Here is a 23009-nt window from a genome sequence, read left to right as displayed (position 1 = left end):
ATTCAGCAATAAATAAAACTTGTTTAGAAAAATGTGAAAATTTGGTCAGAGAAAAACAAAAACTTTACAAAACTAAATGTAGTTTAAGTAATTAGATAAATTATTAACAATTCAAAAAAAAATTGATTTTTTTTGCATTTTTCATTCAGGATTTCAATGAATAAAAAAAATAATAAAATACAGTTATTTATCGGAAAATATGAATAAAATTTTAAAGACTGATTTAAAGATTTTGTTCATTTAAAAGATCTACTTAAAATTCAGGAAAATGGTGAATGCGGTAAATACCTTTTCAAAGAATCATATTTACCGCCCAATTCTAATGATGTAAATCTTTTTCGATTTAAGCCTTTAAACCCATATTTTAAATCTGTTTAGGTTCTGATCTGTTTCTAGTTCTGTTTTAGCTTTATCTTAATTTATTTATTTAGTTTTATCTGTTTTTTGTTTCTGTTTTAGCTTTAAAATGTCTAACTTCTTTAAGTCGTTTAATTTAAAATGTATAATACACTACTCAATAAAAAAAATGAAATCAGTCATTTTTTAGTTTTCTTTCGCCAGTAGACATTTTGTTTCAGTTCAAGAAGAGAAACAAATTTTCTGTCTTGCCCAGAGCTTTCGGTCCGGATGTATACCTTCTTCAGTGGTCCATATCTGGACCGAAAGCTCTGGGCAAGACACAAAATTTGTTTTTGTTCTTGAGATGAAACAAAATTTCCACTGGAGATTACCGGAGGTGTCCTCATAGGAAATCGTTAATTTCGACATTCAAACTGCAAGCTTCTTTTCCTCAAAGGGGTAAGATTATCAAATTTTTTTCTTAATGTGCAATTAATTTAGTTTTAGTTGAATGTTAAAAAAATTCAAAAATCTATTTGAAAAATTACAAGAGAATAATTTTTTAATGTTATATTTTTTAGAAGGTTTTATTGAATATTAAAATTTCCGATTGCGCTAAAAATTTGCTTTCCTTTGTTATTTGTTGTCCAGTTTATTAATTGAGTATAGGTGTAGTATATCGAAAACATTTTTCCAAAATACGATTTATTTATCAATATGTGAATTTACTCCGATTCTTAACATAACAATGCCGACATCCAAAGATTTTTTCTCGGAAATACAGTGATTGTACCATTTTCATGGGAATTTCAGGGAAATCAATCACAGACATTCTCTCACATGTGAATTTTCATTCATTTACTCATCCAAAATACACATTTACAAGCAGATAGTGAAAGAATCAACACCAAATGGTCAGCATAAAAGAACGAAAAAGTATACATTTTCTCAAAAAATAATAGGGAAAAAATATTGAGAAAACACAAACAAAAGTGTAATACTACTTCTTGTCTAACTTTCTCCAAAAAGATGCTCCTGCCTCTATCCATCTCGTGATTGATTTTCGTGTGAATTTACATTGGAAGAAAACTCACACGATGGGTGAAAGAAAAAAACTTTCACATTTGAGGCAGAACATCTGAGATACTGGATCATGATCGTCAGATTTCAAAACTTCCATAGCACATTGCGAGAGTTTTGTGGCTTCCAATTCTAAAAATAATAAGAATATCATTTTATGCTTCACAATTTTCTCGCGTGACTTCCCTATTGAGAATTTCTGCCGCTCATCGGGCCAATTCCAGAAAACACCACAATGAATGGACCCATAAGCTCTTGGCACATTTTCCCCCATTATAGAGTTTAGAATAGAAAAGAAATCTCAAATGTGCAATTTGAGTTACTCATGGCGTGAAAATTGAGAATTTTTGGGGCGCCAAATGGCTTAAAAGCCACTAAAAATTTTTTTTATCTCTTCGATCATCGTGATGATTAACGTAGTGAATCGCATTGGAGATCACATAAAATGTCAGTCTCGATAGTCCTCACTCTTAAGCTCAATCATCGAGGATGATGATCTTGTTAAACAACGTGATGCTGCCACTGTTAATTTGCTGACACACCAAATGGTTCCGAAACGATTTATTAATATAATTTCTTTCCGTGTGGATCATCTCTTTATCTCAGACGAAATCATAAATTATGCATAAACTTGGTGTAGGATGGAGATGAATAGACAAGGTGGATCATCATGGATTTCCGCTAATTAGAATGAAATCCATCCATATCGATGGTGGTTTCGTTTATCGTTTTGTGTAAGGAAAAACTCTTCAAACGAGGGGTCAATCATCGGGATGTTTGAAAAGAAAACAATTCATTGAAAAGAGAACAGAGAAATTTGTGCGCATATTTAATCATTGGATTTAAGTTTTCTCATTCACAATCACTTCAATGGGAATTACTTTAATTTTGATACGTTAATGCTTAATCATTTCTCGCCTGTTACCAAATGGTCAGTTTTTTTGTTAAACTTTTTCAGTAAGCAAATCAAATTAAGTTCTTTATTTTGAGATAAAATCTTAAGCTTAAAATTTTATTTAGGTTTTTAAGAATGGTCTTTATTCTTCGATAATAACGTAATAATGCACCGCGTCGCCCAATAACTTCATGAGCATGGATGAGCATTCACTACACTACGAGAAGGCGCTTTTGGGTGGTTTACATTATACTTAGCAGATTCTACCAACTCAGGATATGATATAGGGGAAACTGGACAGTGCTTTCACTGTTTTTAACGATTTTTTATTGAATCTTATGAGCTTTTTCAAAAGCTTAAAGTCGTTCAATTTAGATTCAAAATGTATTTATGGCATTTTTTTTAAAGAAAAGTTGCACGAAATCTAATATTAAATCTTTCAAAACATTTTTTTTGGAGGACTTTAGGGAAGCTTTTGACTAACTTTTCTCCCTCAAAGAAAGCTGCAATGTCCCTCAGAAGAGCTTTGAGGGAATCTATCAAGCTTTACATATCTTGTCCAAAAATAATCAAAAACAGTGCAGTATTATTTTTTGGTGAATTTTTCAAAGAAACTACGCTGCAAAAAAAATTTAAGATTAAAGCGAATTTCACATTCAATTTCTTATCAATTACCCGATCTTCCTATTAAGAAAAAGTCTTCTTGATGTCTTCAGGCAAGCATACTGCTTACGAGATCCGCAAGATTATGTTTTGAATTATAGTAGAATTATTACCTTGTAATACATTATTATATCGATACGATTAATAATAATAATCTCCGATCGATTTTTTAAATTTAAATATTTCTAAAACTTTTAATCTAAAACGCAGCAATTTTAAATAATTTAACAATTTCCATTTTTTAAAAGTATTTCTTAATCATAATTTTAATAAAATCGAGAAGTTCTTAAAAACCTTCAATAATATTGAAAATTTTTCATGTTATTATGTAATAGTAAATTAATCGCAATTAGTCTTTACTGTAGAATTAAAAATCTTTAACTTCGACACAAAATATTGAAATATTGAAATTCAATTAAATAAATAAATTTGTCAAAAATGCGAAGTAAAAGGTAAAACAGTAACGTAAAAGTAAAAAAGGTAAGCATCAAAGTATTTTGTTTCATTTATTAGTGCCTTATATGCAGGTAAACCTTTCTTTAATTCTAATGTTTGAAAACGGTTCTCCTCACCGATCAGACATGGTAGATCAGATCGGTAAAAATCATTCCTAAGTTCTAGAAGTAAAGAAAAGCTTATAAAGAGGGGGATCAAAGTCACTCGCAGAGGACAAAGTTACCCGTATTTACAAGTAAATAAAAAAAAAAACGATTTCTTAAAATTGAGTTTTGATAAGTAAAAAACTATTTATAAAATTCATTAAAAGTTATATTACGAAATAGTAAATGGAGTATAAGATGGCGGCATTACATATGGCCTCTGTCTTTACTTATATCCGCCTCGTAAAAAACTTTACAATATTACAAAATGATTTTGAAAAATCTTAGAATTAAAAATATTTAATGAGTTATGATATAATACATCACATTTCTTTTGGTTCTTGGAATCATTTTTTGACCAAAATTGGAACGAGACCATAAGTAAAGAGGCCACTAATAATGCCGCCACCATAAGCAAAATATATTTACAGAAATGTGACTTATTTAAGCAATTAGTATTAACGGTGGCAGCCAAAATCCCGAAAGCCAAAATCCCGAAAAGGCCAAAATCCCGAAAGCCAAAATCCCGAAAAGGCCAAAATCCCGAAAGCCAAAATTCCGAAAACCAAAATCCCAAAAGGCCAAAATCCCGAAAGTCAAAATCCCGAAAGCCAAAATCCCGAATGTTCAAAATCCTCAAAAGAGATGAAATTATATGGAGGAAAATATTTAGAATAATTTCTCAAGACACAGAAGATTTCCCTTTGCCTCCAGCAAGCACGGATGCAATCGTGGGAGTAGCTATGACACTTTTAAGAATTCGGGATTTCGGCTTTTGGGATTTTGGCGTTCGGGATTTTGGCTTTCGGGATTTTGACTTTCGGGATTTTGGCCTTTTCGGGATTTTGGTTTTCGGAATTTTGGCTTTCGGGATTTTGGCTTTCGGGATTTTGGCGTTCGGGATTTTGGCTTTCGGGATTTCGACTTTCGGGATTTTGACCGGGATCCATTAACTTTAATCCATTAAGTATTAAATATGGTTGCGGTAAAATGAAAATTTCTTTACGATCCCCTTGCTAAATATCCCATAATAATTTTAGTTATTCGGAAGTTGTGAATTAAGATAGTTGTTGTAAAATATTCTTAATGTTAAAATAGAAATATTCTTCAAATATTTCAAGTTTTAAATAATAAGGCATATTAATAATTTGACATTTGAGTTAGATTGGCTTGTATAGGTTATCGAACTCTAAGAGGAATGGTGTTAGCCGGGAGTGGACGTTACTCTATTATGAGGTCATTATCAGCGTTTTGTTGTAGCATATTCCCTGAGCAATCATGTTGTCAATGGATGAATGTGTAATATTCAGCGTATGAACGTATAAAGTTATCATTCCCATCATTCCAACTAAACGACAAACTTTGTTGATAGCATCAATCCCAAACCAAATGCAGCAGTATATCTTCTTGTTGAATTTGAATAGTTCGTATTTACCGATTGCGAAAAATCGAAACGTGTGTTGAATTTGCAGTGGAGGATTTTCCATCATTGTGATGCAATGTTTTTTTTTCTGCATATAAAAAGCTTGGATGATGCTTTCCATAATCTCCTACGAGAGTGTCCTATGCGAAAATCTGTACAATACAATATGTGCATAATGCAGGTTGTCGGGGGGTCATTTTTCACTCGGAAAACTCTATTGTTGTAACAACATGAAGAATGAATGGCCGCAGAAGCTGTGAGCATAAATTACATCAATTTTACCCAGAAAATAATGATGATGAGATTGCCCAGAAAGATCACAAAATATGTATGAGCGTATTACAATTGATCACTCTTGTGTCCATTAACTTCTCTCATTTGCCAGTTTTTGGAGCTTTAAAAAATATCTGTTCCGGGGTGAATGATTTTCTCCTTGGTGCTAGATTTTTAGTCATGTGAAAGAAATAAATGTCGCGAAGTCACTTTCACGGGAAATCTCATGAGAATTGTATCTACATAAATTTTGTTTATATAGAGAAAAGTCCAGAGTGACTTTATGTGAGAAAATTGTCCCGCGGAGGAGAAAATCTTTCTCATGATAGTTCGACCATGACAAAATTGATGGATGCGGATATTTCGCTGTAGATCCCATATAGGGTGGTATTACCCATTAATGCTACTATTTTAGTTTTTTTGGTCTCTAATATTGTGATATTTAAAAGTTTGATCTATAAATATTTTGCGTGCTAGCAAAGAAAAATTACAATTTACAGAACGACTCCATTAGTATCAACAAGTTTCATTGTTGTATTCCTGCAGTTCTTAGTGATTTAAATTACTTGTCGGCTCATTAAAAATGCTCTCGAGTTTTTAGTTTAATAACATTCAAGTTTTTTCAATAAATATTTAAAATTTGTATAATTCAACACTATTTGGTGTCGTCATAGTTTTATTGGTTATTTTTTTCAAATCAAATTTTGTTTATTAATTGTAAGCGAGAGTGATAAATATAAATATCCGAACATTAGAGAATCACGCTAATGCCGGCTTCAGACTGGAGGTTTAGCCCAGTTCCCGAAGGTCTCAAAAATCTTAATAACAAGCAATTTTATTGATTTTTTAAAATCTAATGAATCATTTGCCCTTAATATTCAATCCTAAACAATAGTTTCCTAAAAAAAATCATGCTTGATGAGGAATTAGAGGAGTTAAGCCAGATAGCTAAGCCTTAGGTCTGAAGCCCGTATAAGATATCCTTAATATGTATCTGGATGATTTATTTTATGTGGAGGTAAGAGTGGGGCAGTTTCAGGCAACTTAATACCTTCTTAAGATTCATTTTCTAAATCATGCGTCTTGGCTATTTGAAAATTGAAATGAAAATTATACCGTGTCAAAAACTTTTTGAGTTTTTGAGCCGATTTTGGTTATTGTAGGATGAATTACCAAAAAATACAAGAGAAAATAAATTTCGTAAATTTATAGAGTGGTTTAGGGGAAAATGCGCTACCTTCGAACGATTTATACTTCGTCCAAAGCATTTTTTTCAATGTGTAATAAATGAATTTGGTCCATTATAAAATTATATTTTAATAGCTAATCCAATGCCTCAAAATTTCAGAAAAAAGCTATGGGGGAAATCCATAAAGAACATAGAGAAAAAATTGAATTGTCCGAAACTTGAGTCGTCCAAAGGTAGCGCGCTTTCCCTTACTATAAATCCCAGATTGTTAAGCGACTTAACTTAGAGATATTTGTGAACTGTACACGAAAACACAGAAAAGTTACAATTAAAATGGTTGCATTTCATTAGTCATGAAAAAAGCTTTGCGGAATGCTCGAAGCTTGGACGCTATACCTCAAAAGCACTTTCGTATCGATCATTTACTTGTTCAAAACCGCTTTATTGAACTGATTGAATCACTCAAAGGGCCGCTCAAAATGGCTTATGAGTAAGACAATTAATTTTGTGACAAAAATTACTTATCGGTTGTGAATGGGTTCAGTACGGACTCAGAACCGATTAGAAATTTTAAGACCTTTCCAACAAGCGCAAACATGATCCCATGCGGTTGATAAATGCACTGTCTAGAGCCTTTTTACGTTTTTAACCATTGACCATTGAGGAATGATTCGATTCAACGATATTTTCGTATGTGGACAAAATATTCGCCTGGATAATCTCTAAAAGTTGGTCGAAAAACGAAAACATCGTATGACGAGTTTTCGAGCATCCCGAAAAAACTTGGTTGTGTTTGGTTTGGTTTGGTTTTTTATGGTCCCAGGGTCGATTTATGGGGGGCCCTCGAAGGTTCCAAGTCTTTATTTATATTCGTAGTAACGGCCAGATGGACAGACGGACAAACAGCGTGACAAAAAAATTCGAAACAACTTCTAGTTTCCAAAATTCTCCCGAAGTACGACCCTTTGATAGGTAAGGAGTCGGAAAATATAAACCCAAAATCGAGAGATTATACTCTACTTCATCTGTGGAAAAGTAAAATGTATTGTTGACCATCGGTGACCTACTAGTCCCTATAAATAATGGTTAGTTTTTTTTAGCTTTGACTCATTGCAGCAATAGCAATGAAGTCACACTTTAATTTTAAAAAAATATAATGATTTATTATCGTAAAATTTTATATTTTCCAAAGGGGTCCTGTGTGCAATTGGCAAGGGCGTTCGATTTCTTGGCGTTACGACCCCCGACTTCACTGTTATAGTTGTAAGTTCGATTCCCGCCCGGTGGAAAAGGTTGGAGAGTGTAGTAAACATATAATAAATAAATAATTAACCACATTTTCTAAAGTCAGGCTTGTCTGAAACTATCCCATCCTCCCATATATCGCATAAAGAATGGTAAACCCTGTTTAACCAAAATTTTATTAAATACTATTCTATAAAATAGCATTGAATGGTTCTATAACCCTATATGTGATATGTTAGACAAAAGGATGGGGCCTTGGGTGAATGTTGAGAAAATATGAAGTGGATGATGTAAGAATTTTCGCGTGCAAAAACCCCTCTAAATCAATCCAACACCCTGTCTTCTTGTTTCAGCCGCGAGTGTGAAAAAAGATGAGGGAGTGGAGTTGAGGGAAGTCGACGAAAGTGCATCGGTGGATGATTGTGGAGGAAAGTGGAGAGATTGTATGAGAGAAAAGAACGGATATCTCGTCATCGTCGTATATTCATAAAGAATACCAAACAGAAAACATTCTGGCCATTTGCCAAATTTCCCGTTTGTCTTTTCAGAATTAGTCAGATATCACGAAAGTATTGCTGAGATGGTATGTGTGCAAATCTTCTCCACTTTCTCAAACTTTCCTATTCTAAAGTAGTACATACAATATCATGAAGGGATGATAACTAATTCAATACACGACACATAGAAATTTGGCACCCAATGCACAAGTTTCATGACGCTTAGCTCTTCGATTTTTCTTACAATTGCGATAGACATTTAAATGTGGGGATGAAAAGGATCAAGGTCCGTCTGCACAGCAATAGTCATTGTCGTCAGAATTGCATTTTTAAACATGTCTTGCAAAAAGTTTTGATTAGGAAGATTGTGTTTTACAAAAAAAGCACTTGAATCAAAATTTATATGAAAGCTCAATCTCACTTGAGGTGTGTAAATTTAATTAAATTTTTCTCATTTGCTAATATTCTTTAAATATTTCATACAAACACTGATTGGGGAAAGCGCGCTACCTTCGGACAATTTATGCTTCGAACAATCAATGTTCGAATGTGTTTTTCAATGTGTTATAAATGAATTTGATCCATTATAATGTTATATTTTAATAGCTAGTCCAATGCCTCAAATTTTTAGAAAAGAGCTATAGGTGAAATCCATGAGCAACATAGTGAAAAAAATGAATTGTGCGAAACTTGAGTTGTCCGAAAGTAGCGCGCTTTCCCCTATCAAAAGTTTAAAAGCAAAATATACATGAGTAGTAAATTTGCAAATATTTAGCTAAATATGAAAATTTACCAGTAGGGGAGAGCCGGCATATTTGAGGCACATTTTATGTTTTGACTTTAACCCTTTAACGACGAGACAGTTGTCGCGGACCGAAAATCAGCAATAAAAATGAAACCAATGAACAAAATCAGTAAAAGGTCTTATGTCTGGTCTTCGAAAAGCCAACAGGGTCTGATTTGGTGTATTTTTGACCTCTATGAACGATAGGGACAAAAATAGTCCAAAAATTTAAGTAATTTTTCTGGCAATACCAATGAATAATATTTTTCGCTTTAATGAAAAATATTATGTTTGAGTATTGTAGTTTCTTTTCTCAAAATGGTTTTGCTTAAAAAAAGGAAGTGTACAAAAAATATTTAAAATTAATTTTCATTATGAGAATTTAACAATTCGTAATTTTAGAGCTTAAAAATTTAGTATATTGCAAATAGCTGGCGAATTGCAAAAATATCCTAGATTCCTTCAACCGTCTACTTTACAATTACGTATAAACATATGGAGAAAATAAATTTAGGTAGTCAGGAAAAATTATTTACTTTATGGGACACCGGTGTTCCAATCGTCCTTAAAGGGTTCAGGCATTATTTCCAAAACTCAGAAAATTATCTTGAAATTTTGTATTGCGGTATAAACTAGTATAGACTTTATTAAAATAATTTGTTATACCACATTTATTTAAGAAAATCGAAGAACAATACACCTTTTTTCAAACTACCCGTATCTCACACATGCAGATTCTCAACAAATAACCAGATATTTCAATCTAATGGCCTCTACACACTAGAGAAAGTTATGTCGATATTGAAAAAAATTCCCTATGCTCATGTTTGAATTTCCCTAGCGTGTAGAGGCCAAGAATATCGGTCTTAATAAAATCAGCTATTTTATAAAAAAAAATCTAATTTTGAGTCAAAAATTCAGATTTTGCTTTATAGGTCTCTAGACTGATCTAATCAAGATTAATCAACCTCGATACAATCCACTACAGGTACTAAATAAAAAGCCCAGATAAGCTTATGGTAGCTGAGATTCTTTACAGTTCACCTCGAAATGCGTGCAACTTGGGGTGCTTGCAACTCGGAATGCGTGAAAATTCCATCCTGAGTTGAATTTTGGGGGTAAAGAATCGCGTCGAGTAATCTGTTCTTGTCGATCCAAATGGATAAAATTGTCTCAATGCAATTCTTTACCCCCAAAATTCAACTCACAATCGACTTTTCACGCATTTCGAGTTACAAGCACCCCGAGTTGCATGCATTTTGAGGTCATCTGTAAAAAATCTCAGCTACCATAAGCTTATCTGGGCTTATCACTGGTCATTTTCTATTTTAAATAGTCTGAGTGGGGAAGACCAACAAAAGAAAAAAGGTTCATTGAAATCGGTTAATAAACATTGGAGATAGAGTCCGGTCCATTTGGATATAGTAAGGGTCGGGGTACAGTGGGTTAGTGTAGGGGAAAGTGCCCATGCTTTACACGGTTCTAAGCTACATAATTACTATTTTTTTCCTATGTTACTAGATAAATGTGACTTCGTAATATATTTCAAAAACAGGAGACTATCCCCTACTTTTTAAATTGTGGGTGTGATGAGTCATGTTTATTGAAAAACATAGGAAAAATTTAGTCATTATGAAGCTTGGGACCCTGTAAAGCATGGGAGCTTTCCCCTAGAGACGGTTGGAACCCATCGTTAGGAAGGTCTCGATCTCAGATATAATAAAGGGGAGACTGGGGCAAAAAGTCACAAATCGAAAATTTTAAAATTCAATATCTTGCAAGATAAATAAGATAGCGGCTTAAAATTTTTCCATAGATAGCCTCCATAGGTCTTCTTCAATGTCGTAAGTTTGTTAGAATTTGAACAAGGAATTTAGAAAATAAAAAATATCGAAATTTTTTTGCCCTATTTTTGAAATATTTTCCGTGCAGAAGATATCAATAATTAGCTACTTATATTAAATTTGATGCACTGGTGAATATATCCCAAATTATCTGGATATTCTTTGAATACTTTGAATTCTTTACAAAGATTCTTTTCTCCAGAAATCCCTTTATTAAAAACGACCACTTGGGGTAAAAAGTAACAAAAGCTATGGAGCAAAAAATAACAAAAACTGAAACAATTTCTGATGTCCCACGGTGAAAAGAAACGTCAATGCTACGTGTCGCCGCTTGTTGTTTGCATTGGTCAAACAATTTGCAGTCTTTTGTGTTTTACAAAGGTGTAGAAAAATAAATTTCCTATGAAAACATGTAATCTAGGTATTTTACTTAAATTTACGGAATCCTGTAATAAAGCGAATCAAAATGTGATAGTATCTTATGCCTGATACTATTTGCCCCAGCATTTTAGAGAATGATCACATAATTACCTTTTAGAAAACGGCTCGATAAATATATTTCCTTACAAAATAGAAGAAAATGACTTTCACAGAGTTGTAGAGCGGTAAATTTCCGATAAAACTGTGCTAAATAGAAATTTTGGAGGTGCTCGGGTAGCTTGTAAAAAAATAAAATATCCGTTTTGTGACTTATTGCCCCAGTCTCCCCTATACTAAAATTTCATCGAAATCACTTCATAAACACCGAAAATCTGGTGCGGTCAAGACATTTTTGGTTATAGCTCAGGTCAGGTAACATCGATGGAGGAATGAGACCCACCGTTGGAAGGGTCTCGACCTCAGCTACAACATATTAAAATTTAAAGAAAAAGCATCGTCTACTTTACGAAATATTCAAAATCGAAATTTCTAAAATCGATTTTTTGATTTATCGGCCCATCGGTTAAATCGAATGAAGTTATCGTGTAAAAAGGGTTGTAGTACTCCACGACAGCTTCTCAAAACACCAATTGTTTTTAATTCCGATAATTAGAACTGGAGATATGGCCATTTGAAAATTAAATTTTTGATTCTAGCTCGGACAGTAGGGTCGGGGGGACTTATCTTTTTTTCCAGTCGAAAGCTCTTAGGCCTAGCTATAACATACTAAAATTTGAGATCCATCGTTGCCATAGGGGCTGAGTTTTTGAGAAAACAAAATTTGGGGGTATTCCAAAATGGTGATCTTACATCACCTTTTTCTAGCTGCCTATCGATGTTTTTGACCTTTGCCGAAAATCGCTTGTCGATATCTGTCTCTGTTCTGTTTCCAGTAGCGATTATACGACGGACGGAACGGGACTTCTACAAAAATTGATTTTCGGCTTATAAAATATTCGTGATCTATGAGTTTCAAAACGCGTAAATCCAAAATTTGGGCCTGATCTGACGAGGTCGGATTTCACTTGTGACTACTAAAGCTGAGATTGTAAAGAATCTCAGCTAAAACAAAGCAATGAGTATCCGGAAACATCCCGCTTCAATCGAATATCCAGTTTAAACAATTAAGAATAAATTGAAGAAATATTATGAATTTTTGCTTTTTATTTGTAAACTATAAACTTTTCTTCTAATTGATGCAATAAAACAAAATATTTTGCTAAAATTTGGGGTGGCCCATCTTTCCCTCACTTTTATGAACACCTCAAAATGCAATTCTTTTTTCAAACTAACTTTTCGAAGTAATTGTAATCATGTAGACTTATCTAATGTTGATATCTTGAATTTAGAGTCCCAAATGATAAATTAGGGGAATGTAGGCATGGTTCGCACAGAATGAACCTTCAAACGATGCGAATTTTCTCTTTGTTTGCAAAGAGCTGGCCTACCATTTCTTCATCTCATTTCATGAACTTAATAATGATCTATCTTATGGCTAATAAATGACGAACTAGTTCTTTGCAAACAAAGAGAAAATTTGCGTTGTTTGAAGGTTCAGCCTGTGCGAACCATGCCAACATTCCCCTAGTGATATTCGTTTTTATTTCCCATTAAAAGCATGGTCCAATTAAAAAGGTGGTCTATCCCTCCTCGAATGACCATAAATTAAACCAATAAATAGACCTTCTCACAAGCGAGATTTTCGGAATATCCATTCCTATGGCCCTTTGGAATCAAGGGAATCAAGTGAAATGAGGCTCACTGGATACAATTTGGACACATTTAATGTCAAAAAAATTCCTGTTGACCTAAAAGGGACTTGAATCTAGGACTTTTCAAACAAAGAGCGAGTAGTCTACCACTTAACTTTGTCAAGTTCATGAGCGTGACAAGACAAAACCAAGTTATATAAAACACAATTGGGCTTTTGAATGATTGAACCATAACTATTATCTCATACACCACACCATTTCCTCTTTATCCAAGACACTTTCATCTTTTGTAATTTAATTTAATGTTTACTTATCGTCCCCTTTTGGTTTGGGAGATTTTATTGTAACACATGAGGAAAGGAAGATGCAGGCAATTTTGTCTTTCACTGAACTGTGCACAAATCAATGATTGAAGAAGGACAATTGATGATTATTTTACTTGGAATTTTTGCTTAACTCACACTTCCATTGAAAAATGGGATAGTCACGATCATAAGTTCTCTACTATCCGAAAGACAAACTTTCCTCCCTCTTGCGTTTTAGTTTGGAAAGTTGTGGCAGTATTGTTGGGCCTCTGGTTATTTTGTCCAAAAGAAATTTTTCTCATTCAATTGAAGAGAATCAATGTCTTGGGAATAGTGTTAGCATTTTTGGGTTTGCGCGATAAATGAGAATATTTTCCTTTTTAACTGTACTAACTACTAACCCATATTGGGCACCTTAAGTTTTTCTACTGCACATGTATTCGTTGATGGTAAATTTATTGAAGTGCATCAATTAACCCTATTTTGGCGGAAGTTTTCACTTTTCGGTTGAAAATATATAATGTAAAATGGGTGTGGGCTAACGAAATGCATTTTTGAATGTTTTCCAGTCACAAACAGGAACATGGGCATAATTTCCAGGGGAGGCTCAGTCATCAAGAACTACTCACACTTTTTCATTCTTTTGGGGCCATTGTCTCCTGCACTAAATGATTTGCATATAAACGGTCAGGTGGAATTCTCGGAACTTTTCCCATTTTCGACTATACTCCCTTATCTTGGTGAGATTTAACAAATTTCTTTCTGGGAAATACTTTGTGCGGTACTTTGGAGGCACAATGAATGACTTGGCAAAAAAGTCACTTATGGTTGCTCTTCCGTCTCCTTTTTTGCACTCTTCCGCTGGAACTTCATTTCCCTGAGAATTCCAGGTAACTTCCCTTTGGTACATATTCTTGGGCTGATTGCACTTGGATATATTGCGGAGACGGCAAAGAATATGAAATTCCTGTCTCAATTCCTTCTTTTTTTTGAACTCTTGGGCTATTTTTAAATAGCAGAAATAAAAAAGGTTTTCATTCTCATTTACGATTTTTGCACTTTGCCACAAGGCGGGAATTACACATGTGTTCAATTTGTCTCGAAATTTTTCATCTGGCTTGCCCTCCAATGAAATGTGTTGGAGTCTATTATTAAAATAATTTATGCGTCTGTATTTTTTTCTCGCTACAATTTTTTTTCTCAAATATAAACTCAGCCATTAAGCACCAATCAATTTGCCAAACAGGCTTTGTCCATTTCTTATGCATGTTTAACATTCAATTTGCATCATTTTCTTTTTGGAGTGATTTTTTACTTGGCTTGAAGTGGCAAGAAATTTCTTTAAACTTTTTTTTTGGTCAAAAACTCATAAAGAAAAAAGAATGCTAAAAACAAACAGACATTCCAAGAGCGCAATTTGGAGAAAAACCAAAAGCTACAATTTTTCACACTAAGTTGTCCCGCCATCTGACAAGAAGACGCAGTCTCTTCCTCATATGAAGTGATTTTGATATGAAGCTGACATGGAAAAGCTTTAGGTTATGAAAAATTATGGAATATATTCTGTTGAAATTTTTTCTTGGACTCGAAATATTCAAATACGGAAAAGCTGGGGAGTTTCAGCAGTAAAACTGCACTTAAATCAACTGTAATTTTTCCTAAACATCCAAATTATGTTAATTTTGCTATTTTATTATAATGTAGAAGAGGCTAAAGATTTGATTAAGGTTTAAAAAAATATCAAAATTGAATTGTTTTCGATCAAATTAAAACTTTTTTGTATATATACTACGTCAGATTTAAAGCAGTAAGGGGTACATGGATTCCGAATTCTAAAATAAAGTTTATATCTCTCTGCAAGTTGAAGGATTTGCTACATTCAAGCTTCTAACCATATAAAATAACAATAGTTAGAAAATTGTTTATGAAATTGTTAATAATCAATTTTAAAAATAAACGATTGTAAACCATCGGTCGGATTCCTGGGTTGGAATAATTTGGAGGGAATAGACTCTCTTAAGGTAACTAGCCGTCACACCTTTTAACATCCTGCCAGATTCCCCCCAGGATATCCAGGTCCACACGTTACTTTTTCTCTGACGTTCTAGACCGGACTGACTATACAGTGACAAAGCCCCAGAAGGCAATGACACTACAACGTCTTAGAAGCGGACCAGTAGTGGATTTGAATAGTAACGTTTATAACAGCCAGAGCTTTTGCAAACCTACACAATTCATTGGAAATAGGTTTACACAATTGGGATAAAATTTTCGAATACAAGAATTAAAAGTTTTCATGAAATTTCTGCAAATTTAATTTTACAATAATTCAAAATCAATGAAGTAGGGGAAACTGGGGCAAAATTTATCAAAACGAAAATTTCAATATTCACTATTTTCTGAAATAAAAGAGACTGAGGCTTGAAATTTTTATTATAGATAATAGCCTTCATGAACCTTCTTAAACTTACAAAGTTTCAAGGGATTCGAGGAAGGATTATGTAACAGTTTAATAATGAAATTTTGAGCCCTATTTTTGGAATATTTGGCTTACAGAAAATATCAATACTGATTAGCTCAATTTAAGCACATTTCTGATAAACAAATTCCAAAATAGTTTTAACAAAAGTATGTTTAAAAATTTAATCGTACATAGATTGACCGAACTTTATGACATGAATTTCTGATGAAACTATCTCCTTTAGAATTTTTTTTAGTCACATTATTCAGAGTAGATTCATCTGAAGTTGAAAATTGTTAGTAGGCAAGCTAAGCTCGTACTCAAATGATTCACAGCTGATCACAGCTTAATTAACTGAACGAAACGTGATGTAAAATACGCAAAACTTGGTAATCTTTAATCTTGTTTTTTATATTTTTTTTTCCAAAAGGACATTTTTTTCAAAAATCATTCGTTCAAATATAGGAATCTGTTTAACTCAGCTGTTAATAAAAGAAATGGAGTGGTGGCATTACTTGTGGCCTCGTCACATTTTTTATAAGAAAATAATTTCGAAAACCAAAAATCTGTGATGTGCTATCATAACATATCAATTATTTCATTTTGAGGTTTTTCAAAATCATTTTATTCCATAGTAAAGTATTTTTGCGAGGAGGCCATAAGGAAAGACAGAGGCCACAAGTAATGCCGCCACCCTACTTAATTTTTTGACTTCTGATGTTTCTACATAGAGTAATCGTGACTATTGGAAAGTAAGTTTTTTTTTTTCAAAAAATGTCTCCGGAAATGAAGTCAACATACTGAATTTTTAAAATTTTTAATCAAAAATGTCGGAAAATATAGTTTAAATTTTGTATATAAGTTTTATATGCTATAAAGAGTGTAACGCTTTAAGGACGAAAGGGTCAAAAATTAGAGGTTAGAATAAATCACCTTTTGGGATTTCATAGAGAAAAACCAAGCCGTAAGAAAAAAATTATTTTGATGCTCACCGTTGTTTCTATCATCCTTAAAGGGTTAAATTAAAAAAAAAAACTTTTTATACAGTTAATAAAATAGGAAATCGTTTGTGTATTTAGTTTTCATGACTCATGTAACCCGTAAAACGTTAATTGTAAACTTGAGTTAAATTGTATAAGTATAGTGAAAAGCTTTCAGGATTCGCACACACTCTGGCTTCAAACAATTCATTTTTTTCCCATATTCATTTAATGAATTTGCTCTATCTATGGCCATATGTTCAAATGGCTAGTCTTAAGTCATGTATTACCTAAAAAATTGGGTCAAATTCATTAAAGGAATAAGGGAAAAATATGAAGTGTTCAAAGCCAGATTGTGTGCGAAGCCTGAAAGGTTTCACTTTAATCACTTTTAAATAAATTTTCTATGGTATACACATTCTTGGCATGTAAAAAAGTCAAATTGGGCCATAAATATTTTATTTCCAAGTATATAAATTCTAAACAGTTTGAATAATCACTTTAAAGGATATTTCAGATGCCAAAATAATTTAAAATTTCTTAATTTTCCATTTGCCAAGTACATTTCACTATTTTAATCCCCAAAAAAATACGATTCTTTTTTTTTTTGTATTTGGTGCTTGCCAAATTTGACTTTTATTTACCAAATTTAAATTAATAAATTTTATTTAGCATTGCATAAAACAAACCCAACATCAGTTACTCGCAAATAGAAATTTTTCTGTCTTGAAAAACATCACCGACTTTAAAATTTCTTCTATAAATTGATTAACGTTTTTAACTAATAACTGATATTCAATAGGGGGAAGTGGGACACTTTTGAAAGTGGGTCACCTTTGAAATTGGGATTATTCACCTATTTTTAAACAAAATTGAACCTTTTCGTGATATAAGGTAAAGTACCCTATGTCGACCACTTAAGGATAGATTTTGTTGAAAACTTATGAAAAAACAGTTATAATTTGTATTTTTTGATAGGGTTTTTACCTAAAACTGTAGAATAGATCTTTATCTATCTAATTGTGAACTTCATTTAGCCATAATATAATTTAAAATTAGAAAAATTTAAATGTTTTAAAAATGCGAAGTGTTCCTCTATTCGACCACTTTGATATCAGAGTGCCTCTACTTGACCGCCTGGGGTTCCTCTACTCGACCACCCATTTTTTCTTAAAATTAAATAAACTACAAAACTATAAAGTAATTAATTTAACTTCACGGATAACACTTAAAATTGAGAATTCATTGAAATAAAATAGGAAAACACACTTTTAGGAATTGTTGCAAAATAGAACAATATTTCAGTGAAAAAAATCTTCACTTATTGTGATTCGTCGACCGGTCGAATTATGGAACATAATATTTGAAATGCACCTTCAATTTTAAGACTCAAAATTAATATTTAACTTAATCATAGAACTAAAATTAATGCACAGTAACAGAGATAAAGTCCTTGACTTCCGATTAGACTCACAATTTAAATTTTCGAGCAATCTTTAACCCTTTAACGACGACACACTTTTTACGGACTGAAAATCAACAATAAAAATTAAACTGAGAAACATAATCAATGATAAGTCTTACATCTAACCTTGGAAAGTCCACCAGAGTCTGATTCGGTGTATTAGGTGAGATTCTTAACAATCTCACCTACTATTTTGTGCTTCTATGAACGAAAGGGGCAAAAATAGCCCAAAAATTTAAGTAACTTTTCTGACAATACCAATTAATAATATTTTTCGCTTTAATGAATAATATTACGTATGAGTATTGTAGTTTTTATTGCCAAAAGGGTTTTGCTTAAAAAAAAATTGGAAGTCTAAAAAATAAATAAAATTAGTTATAAATTTGAGAATTTAAAAATTCGCCATTTTTGAGCTTAAATATTTACTACATAGCAAATAGCTAGAGACTTGTAAAAAATATTCTAGATTCCTTCAACCTTCTACTTTACAATTATGTACAGACATAAGAAAAAAATAACTTTAGGTAGTCAGGAAAAATTGTTTTCTTTATGGGACACCAGTGTTCCAATCGTCCTTAAAGGGTTAAGGGCAATAATTGAAATAATTCCTTAAGAAAAAAGTCTAGCATATCAAGAAGCATGCCATAGCTTACTGGAGGATTGCGAATTTTTATTATTTTAATATTTATTATTTCTTCAGTCTTTAATGGTCAATTTTTACAATTTTTTTGTTGGATAATGAGCTGGCGTGATGGATATTCTATGGGGACACTTCCGGTAATCGCCAGTGGAAATTTATTTCACCTCAAGAAGAAAAACAAATTTTCTGTCTTGCCCAGAGCTTTCGGTCCACATCTGGAAGAAGGTGCACATCCGTACCGAAAGCTCTGGGCAAGACAGAAAATTTGTTTTCTTCTTGGGGTAAAATAAATTTCCAGTGGCGATTATCGGAAGTGTCCCCATAGAGTTTTTACAAATTTCCAACTGATTCGTATTATTTATCAAATGATTGACACAATGATGTTAAACCGTTCGCTAAGTACTATTGCAAAGGTAAATAAATTGAATAAATATTTCCACCGGTCGACTTAAGGAACAAAGGGTGATCGAGTCGAGAGGCGGTCGACTCGAGGACACTTTATCTTAATAGCTTCTGAATCTATTTGTGCATAAAAATTATATCACGATAAGGCTCAATTTTATTTAAATGTGGGTGAAATATCCCAATTTCAAAGCTACCCCACTTCCCCCTAAGTGTGAGGAGTAAAACAAGACATGTAGCCCTAAAAATAGTCACTAATTTAGTAAAATTAATTATCCCAATTTTCAAGAAATCATTCCAACTGAAATGATTTCATTTGCTCTTTTCCTAAACCAATATTATATACTTGAAATATTTCACCACACAATTTTTCATGCAATTTAGGAAGTCTCTGTGGGTGGAATTCCGTGCGGGACGATTGAAGAAAAGCACGTGGTTGGTGTGGAATTAAAAATTATGGATAAAAATTCATAATAGTGGGTATGATTGACGTGTGTATGATTAATTCTGGTGCGGGGTCATCTGTTTCACTAAAAGCTGCCTTGTGCTACAGATGAATCTCTGGGAGCTTCTGCTGTCGACAGACGCAATGCTATACCATCAGAGAGTATCTATGGGATGGGGCGCGGGGATTATTCTTTTTTTTTTCGGGCAAAAAGGCAATCTTGGCACAAATTCATACTAAAAGTTACGATTCTGGGGCCAAAAAGCCAAAAGAGAAGTGTCTGACACTGAAGATTATAAATATTTGAGGATGAGAGGGGGAACTATGGGGAGGAAGGTGGATGAGATAGTGCAATTTTTGCCATGTCATTGGGAGTTTTTTTTTTGGGTGGTCAGGGAAGGGAGAGAGCAAAGAGATGAATTTTACCTGAAAAAACAAACAGAAGCAGACCCATTGGTAGTACTTGTGATCCTTGCGATCATTGGTCTTATTCTCTGAATTCCCAATACCGGGATATGCTGTCTCGGTTCCCACCTTCTTGCGAAAATAACTCCTGAGGCTGTATGTGGAATGGATCCAGCAGTACGTGTTGAGGACATCCTCGGGGATGTCTTTTGTGTGGATACAGTCAATGGGATTTCCCACATATTGGCGTGTGGTGACAATGAGGGAGAATGCCATGAGCAACATCACGGTGATGGAGTAGTGGAGCCGAAACACTGGTGAATCGATGTTGATATGGCTGACTTTGATAAGGTTCTTGAGACCACGGAAGATATCTAACATGTTTCTATGGCTTTTCAGGAGATGCTGCTAGATTTCTTCTCTTGGACGTGTTTTGTCTTATGTCCTCACCCTTAAAATCAACAAAAGGGCTGTGGTGAGAGGACAAATGTATCCCGGATAAATTGTCACATCCTCATCCTCATGTGAGGCTGTTGACAACGGGCTTTTTTTTGGAAATTCTGTGGGTCAGTCTCAGCACATGGAGATTGTCCACAAATGTTCACAAGGCACTTTATTAATATTCATTGCCAGATATCTGGGGAGGGTAGTTCAATGTGGCACTTGGTTGTTTATTCTCGAAAAATTTTCACTTGTATTCTTGTCGCCTCATCTCCACCCTCATTTTCACACACAAAAAATTTCTGTTGTTGTTCACCAATGGATTTAACCAAAATTGTGGTCCACAAATTGCTGCATATATATGATGTTCACTTGGGCACTTTAATGTTCGTGTTTACTAGCTGAGGCTTGGTCAAACAAGATGTTATTTTTTTCCTTTTTTTTAATTTACAGTATAATATAAAACCATACGATAAGGCACTAAATGTCTCTCATTGTGTCTTCTATCAGATGATTACGTATAAAATTGCAAGGCATTTTCACCAAATATTTTCTCCCTAAAGCTCTCTTCATCGTTTTTTGTGCTTTTTCTTAAATGTTTCGTGGCGCAGTTTTATGATATGTGCAAAGATCTCTCTGGATCACTTCTACCCGGACAATAGTGGTAGCAGTTGAGGATACTGAAATACTGCTGAATTTCCGGTAGCATCTCGCGCAAAAAAAGCAATTTGGATACCTTTCCGCCTCACACTTTTTTTCCTTCTACTCCACTCCTTTTGGCCAAGTGTTGATTAAATTGCAACATATATTGTAAATTTAGACATTCCCGGCAATTTTGTACAGTGTTTATGTATTCCACGGCGTCGTTGCTTCACATATTGTTTGCCGGATGATTATGATTCCCAGCAGATACCTCTTCCCTGGTTTTTGTACACGTGAAGAAGATATAGACACCACACGCACACTCAATCCGGATCACGCACCCGCAAAAGCAGAAAATTTTCTGATGTAGTAGTTATATTAAACACGGGAAAATTAGTGTAAGGTTAATAGGTTGAGCACTCATCGCCTCTTCAAGGTATTAGCAAACTTTTTCACACATCTTCAAATTATAATTTAGAAGAAAAGAGATTGCCTGGATCTTTTCTAGAGATACCTCCCTCAATCTCTTTGGAACTTTTATTCTCTTCCCGTTGGGTCAATCAATTTATTTATTTATTTATTCTTTGCAAAAGATGGCTGGCAAAACCGCAACAAAAAATATATATATTTCTTATATGGCGAACACTTTAAATTTTCATTCATATCACAATCACAGAAATATTTTGCGGAGAATGGGGTGACGGAGCAGGAATATTGTGGCGATAAGTGCAGCTGAAAGTACTTTATCTGGTTTGTAACCACCCAACGAACTTGTTTTTTGGGAGGGAAACCACTCGGACAGTGCCAGAAAGCTGAGCAAGAATTTGGGATGTGTTGATACTGGGGGTTTGAGGAAAGAAAATTTAGTGAATGTTGGCTTTTTTTGTAATTTAGGAATGGTTTTTTTTATGGAAGAAGATTCCAAAATATGCGATAAATTTAGAAGGGGTTAGTCGTGTTGTTAGTTTGGTTTTAATGAGTGAAAGAGCAGGAATGACCAGGATTGGTGTTGAGCTTTAGCTAGGGGTATCCTCAGCCACGGTGACCATATGAAATGTGAGGAGGTCACTGAAGAGGCGCCTTAGCCTTGTGCCCTCCGAGAGGCTCCTCCTTGGGACAAGGTACTGGGTGGAAGTGCTAACTAACACTGATTGGTGTGGTGAGGAGTAAAAAGCGCCTCACGCTGGGTACCGCATTACGATGTAAGCACCGCGACGCCAAATTTAACACTGACCGAATGGCATCAGACGCTGCGACTGACTATGGGAATCTCTTTGGGTTTTGTTGGGTGAATCCACGGCACGCCGCTGTGTGTATATTATGTACAAATTTTCCAACTCTATGACGGAAGAGGAGAGTGAGTGAGACGGCAGGAAAAGGCTTTTCGGTCAATGATGTCGTAGAGCATGGTGTGTGAGCCTCATATGATTTTTCCCTCATTTTCCAACACGGCTCACTTACACCAACCCAAGAGCCATTTTCCGCGATTAGCCAGACCTCCTTTTACTCCACAGACGGCCGGTACACCGTCAATTTGTGGATGCGGAGATGCGGCGTTGACTGGGGAACTCCGTGATCTCATAATGCGGAAGATCTTCCTCGTATATTTGCGAGATACATGAGATGACTGAGATACATGATTCTTCCCAATATCTGCGTAAATTTATAACTCTAACACTCGGACCGTCGTCGTTCTACAAGCATTTGACTTTATGAAAAAAAAACGAGCATTCTACAAAGACCAAACTATACAATTTAATATATGCGTGTTTAACAACTCCATGAAAACCACATCAATTGAGCAAATTGCCATCACTGCATTCTGGTTATGGTACGTGTGTAAATACCATAATATATTGT

The 23009-nt window shown here is 34.0% G+C and overlaps 1 protein-coding gene across 4 annotated transcripts in view; it reads right to left on the bottom strand.

Annotated features, from left to right (window-relative positions):
• Positions 1-23009, bottom strand: part of LOC129810063 (innexin shaking-B) — a 115123-nt gene that overhangs the window by 13748 nt on the left and 78366 nt on the right. The window contains exon 1 of one of the 4 annotated variants that reach the window (XM_055860338.1): positions 20088-22416. The exons of the other annotated variants lie outside the window; for them this stretch is intronic. Within the exon in view, the coding sequence (XP_055716313.1) occupies positions 20088-20447 (360 nt within the window). The 5' untranslated portion in view covers positions 20448-22416. Of the gene's footprint in view, positions 1-20087; positions 22417-23009 lie in introns of those variants that run through there. 4 annotated transcript variants of the gene reach the window in all.

Source organism: Phlebotomus papatasi, chromosome 1, assembly GCF_024763615.1.
Source record: "Phlebotomus papatasi isolate M1 chromosome 1, Ppap_2.1, whole genome shotgun sequence".
Taxonomy (NCBI): domain Eukaryota; kingdom Metazoa; phylum Arthropoda; class Insecta; order Diptera; family Psychodidae; genus Phlebotomus; species Phlebotomus papatasi.
This window is presented reverse-complemented; position numbering and strand designations above follow the sequence as displayed.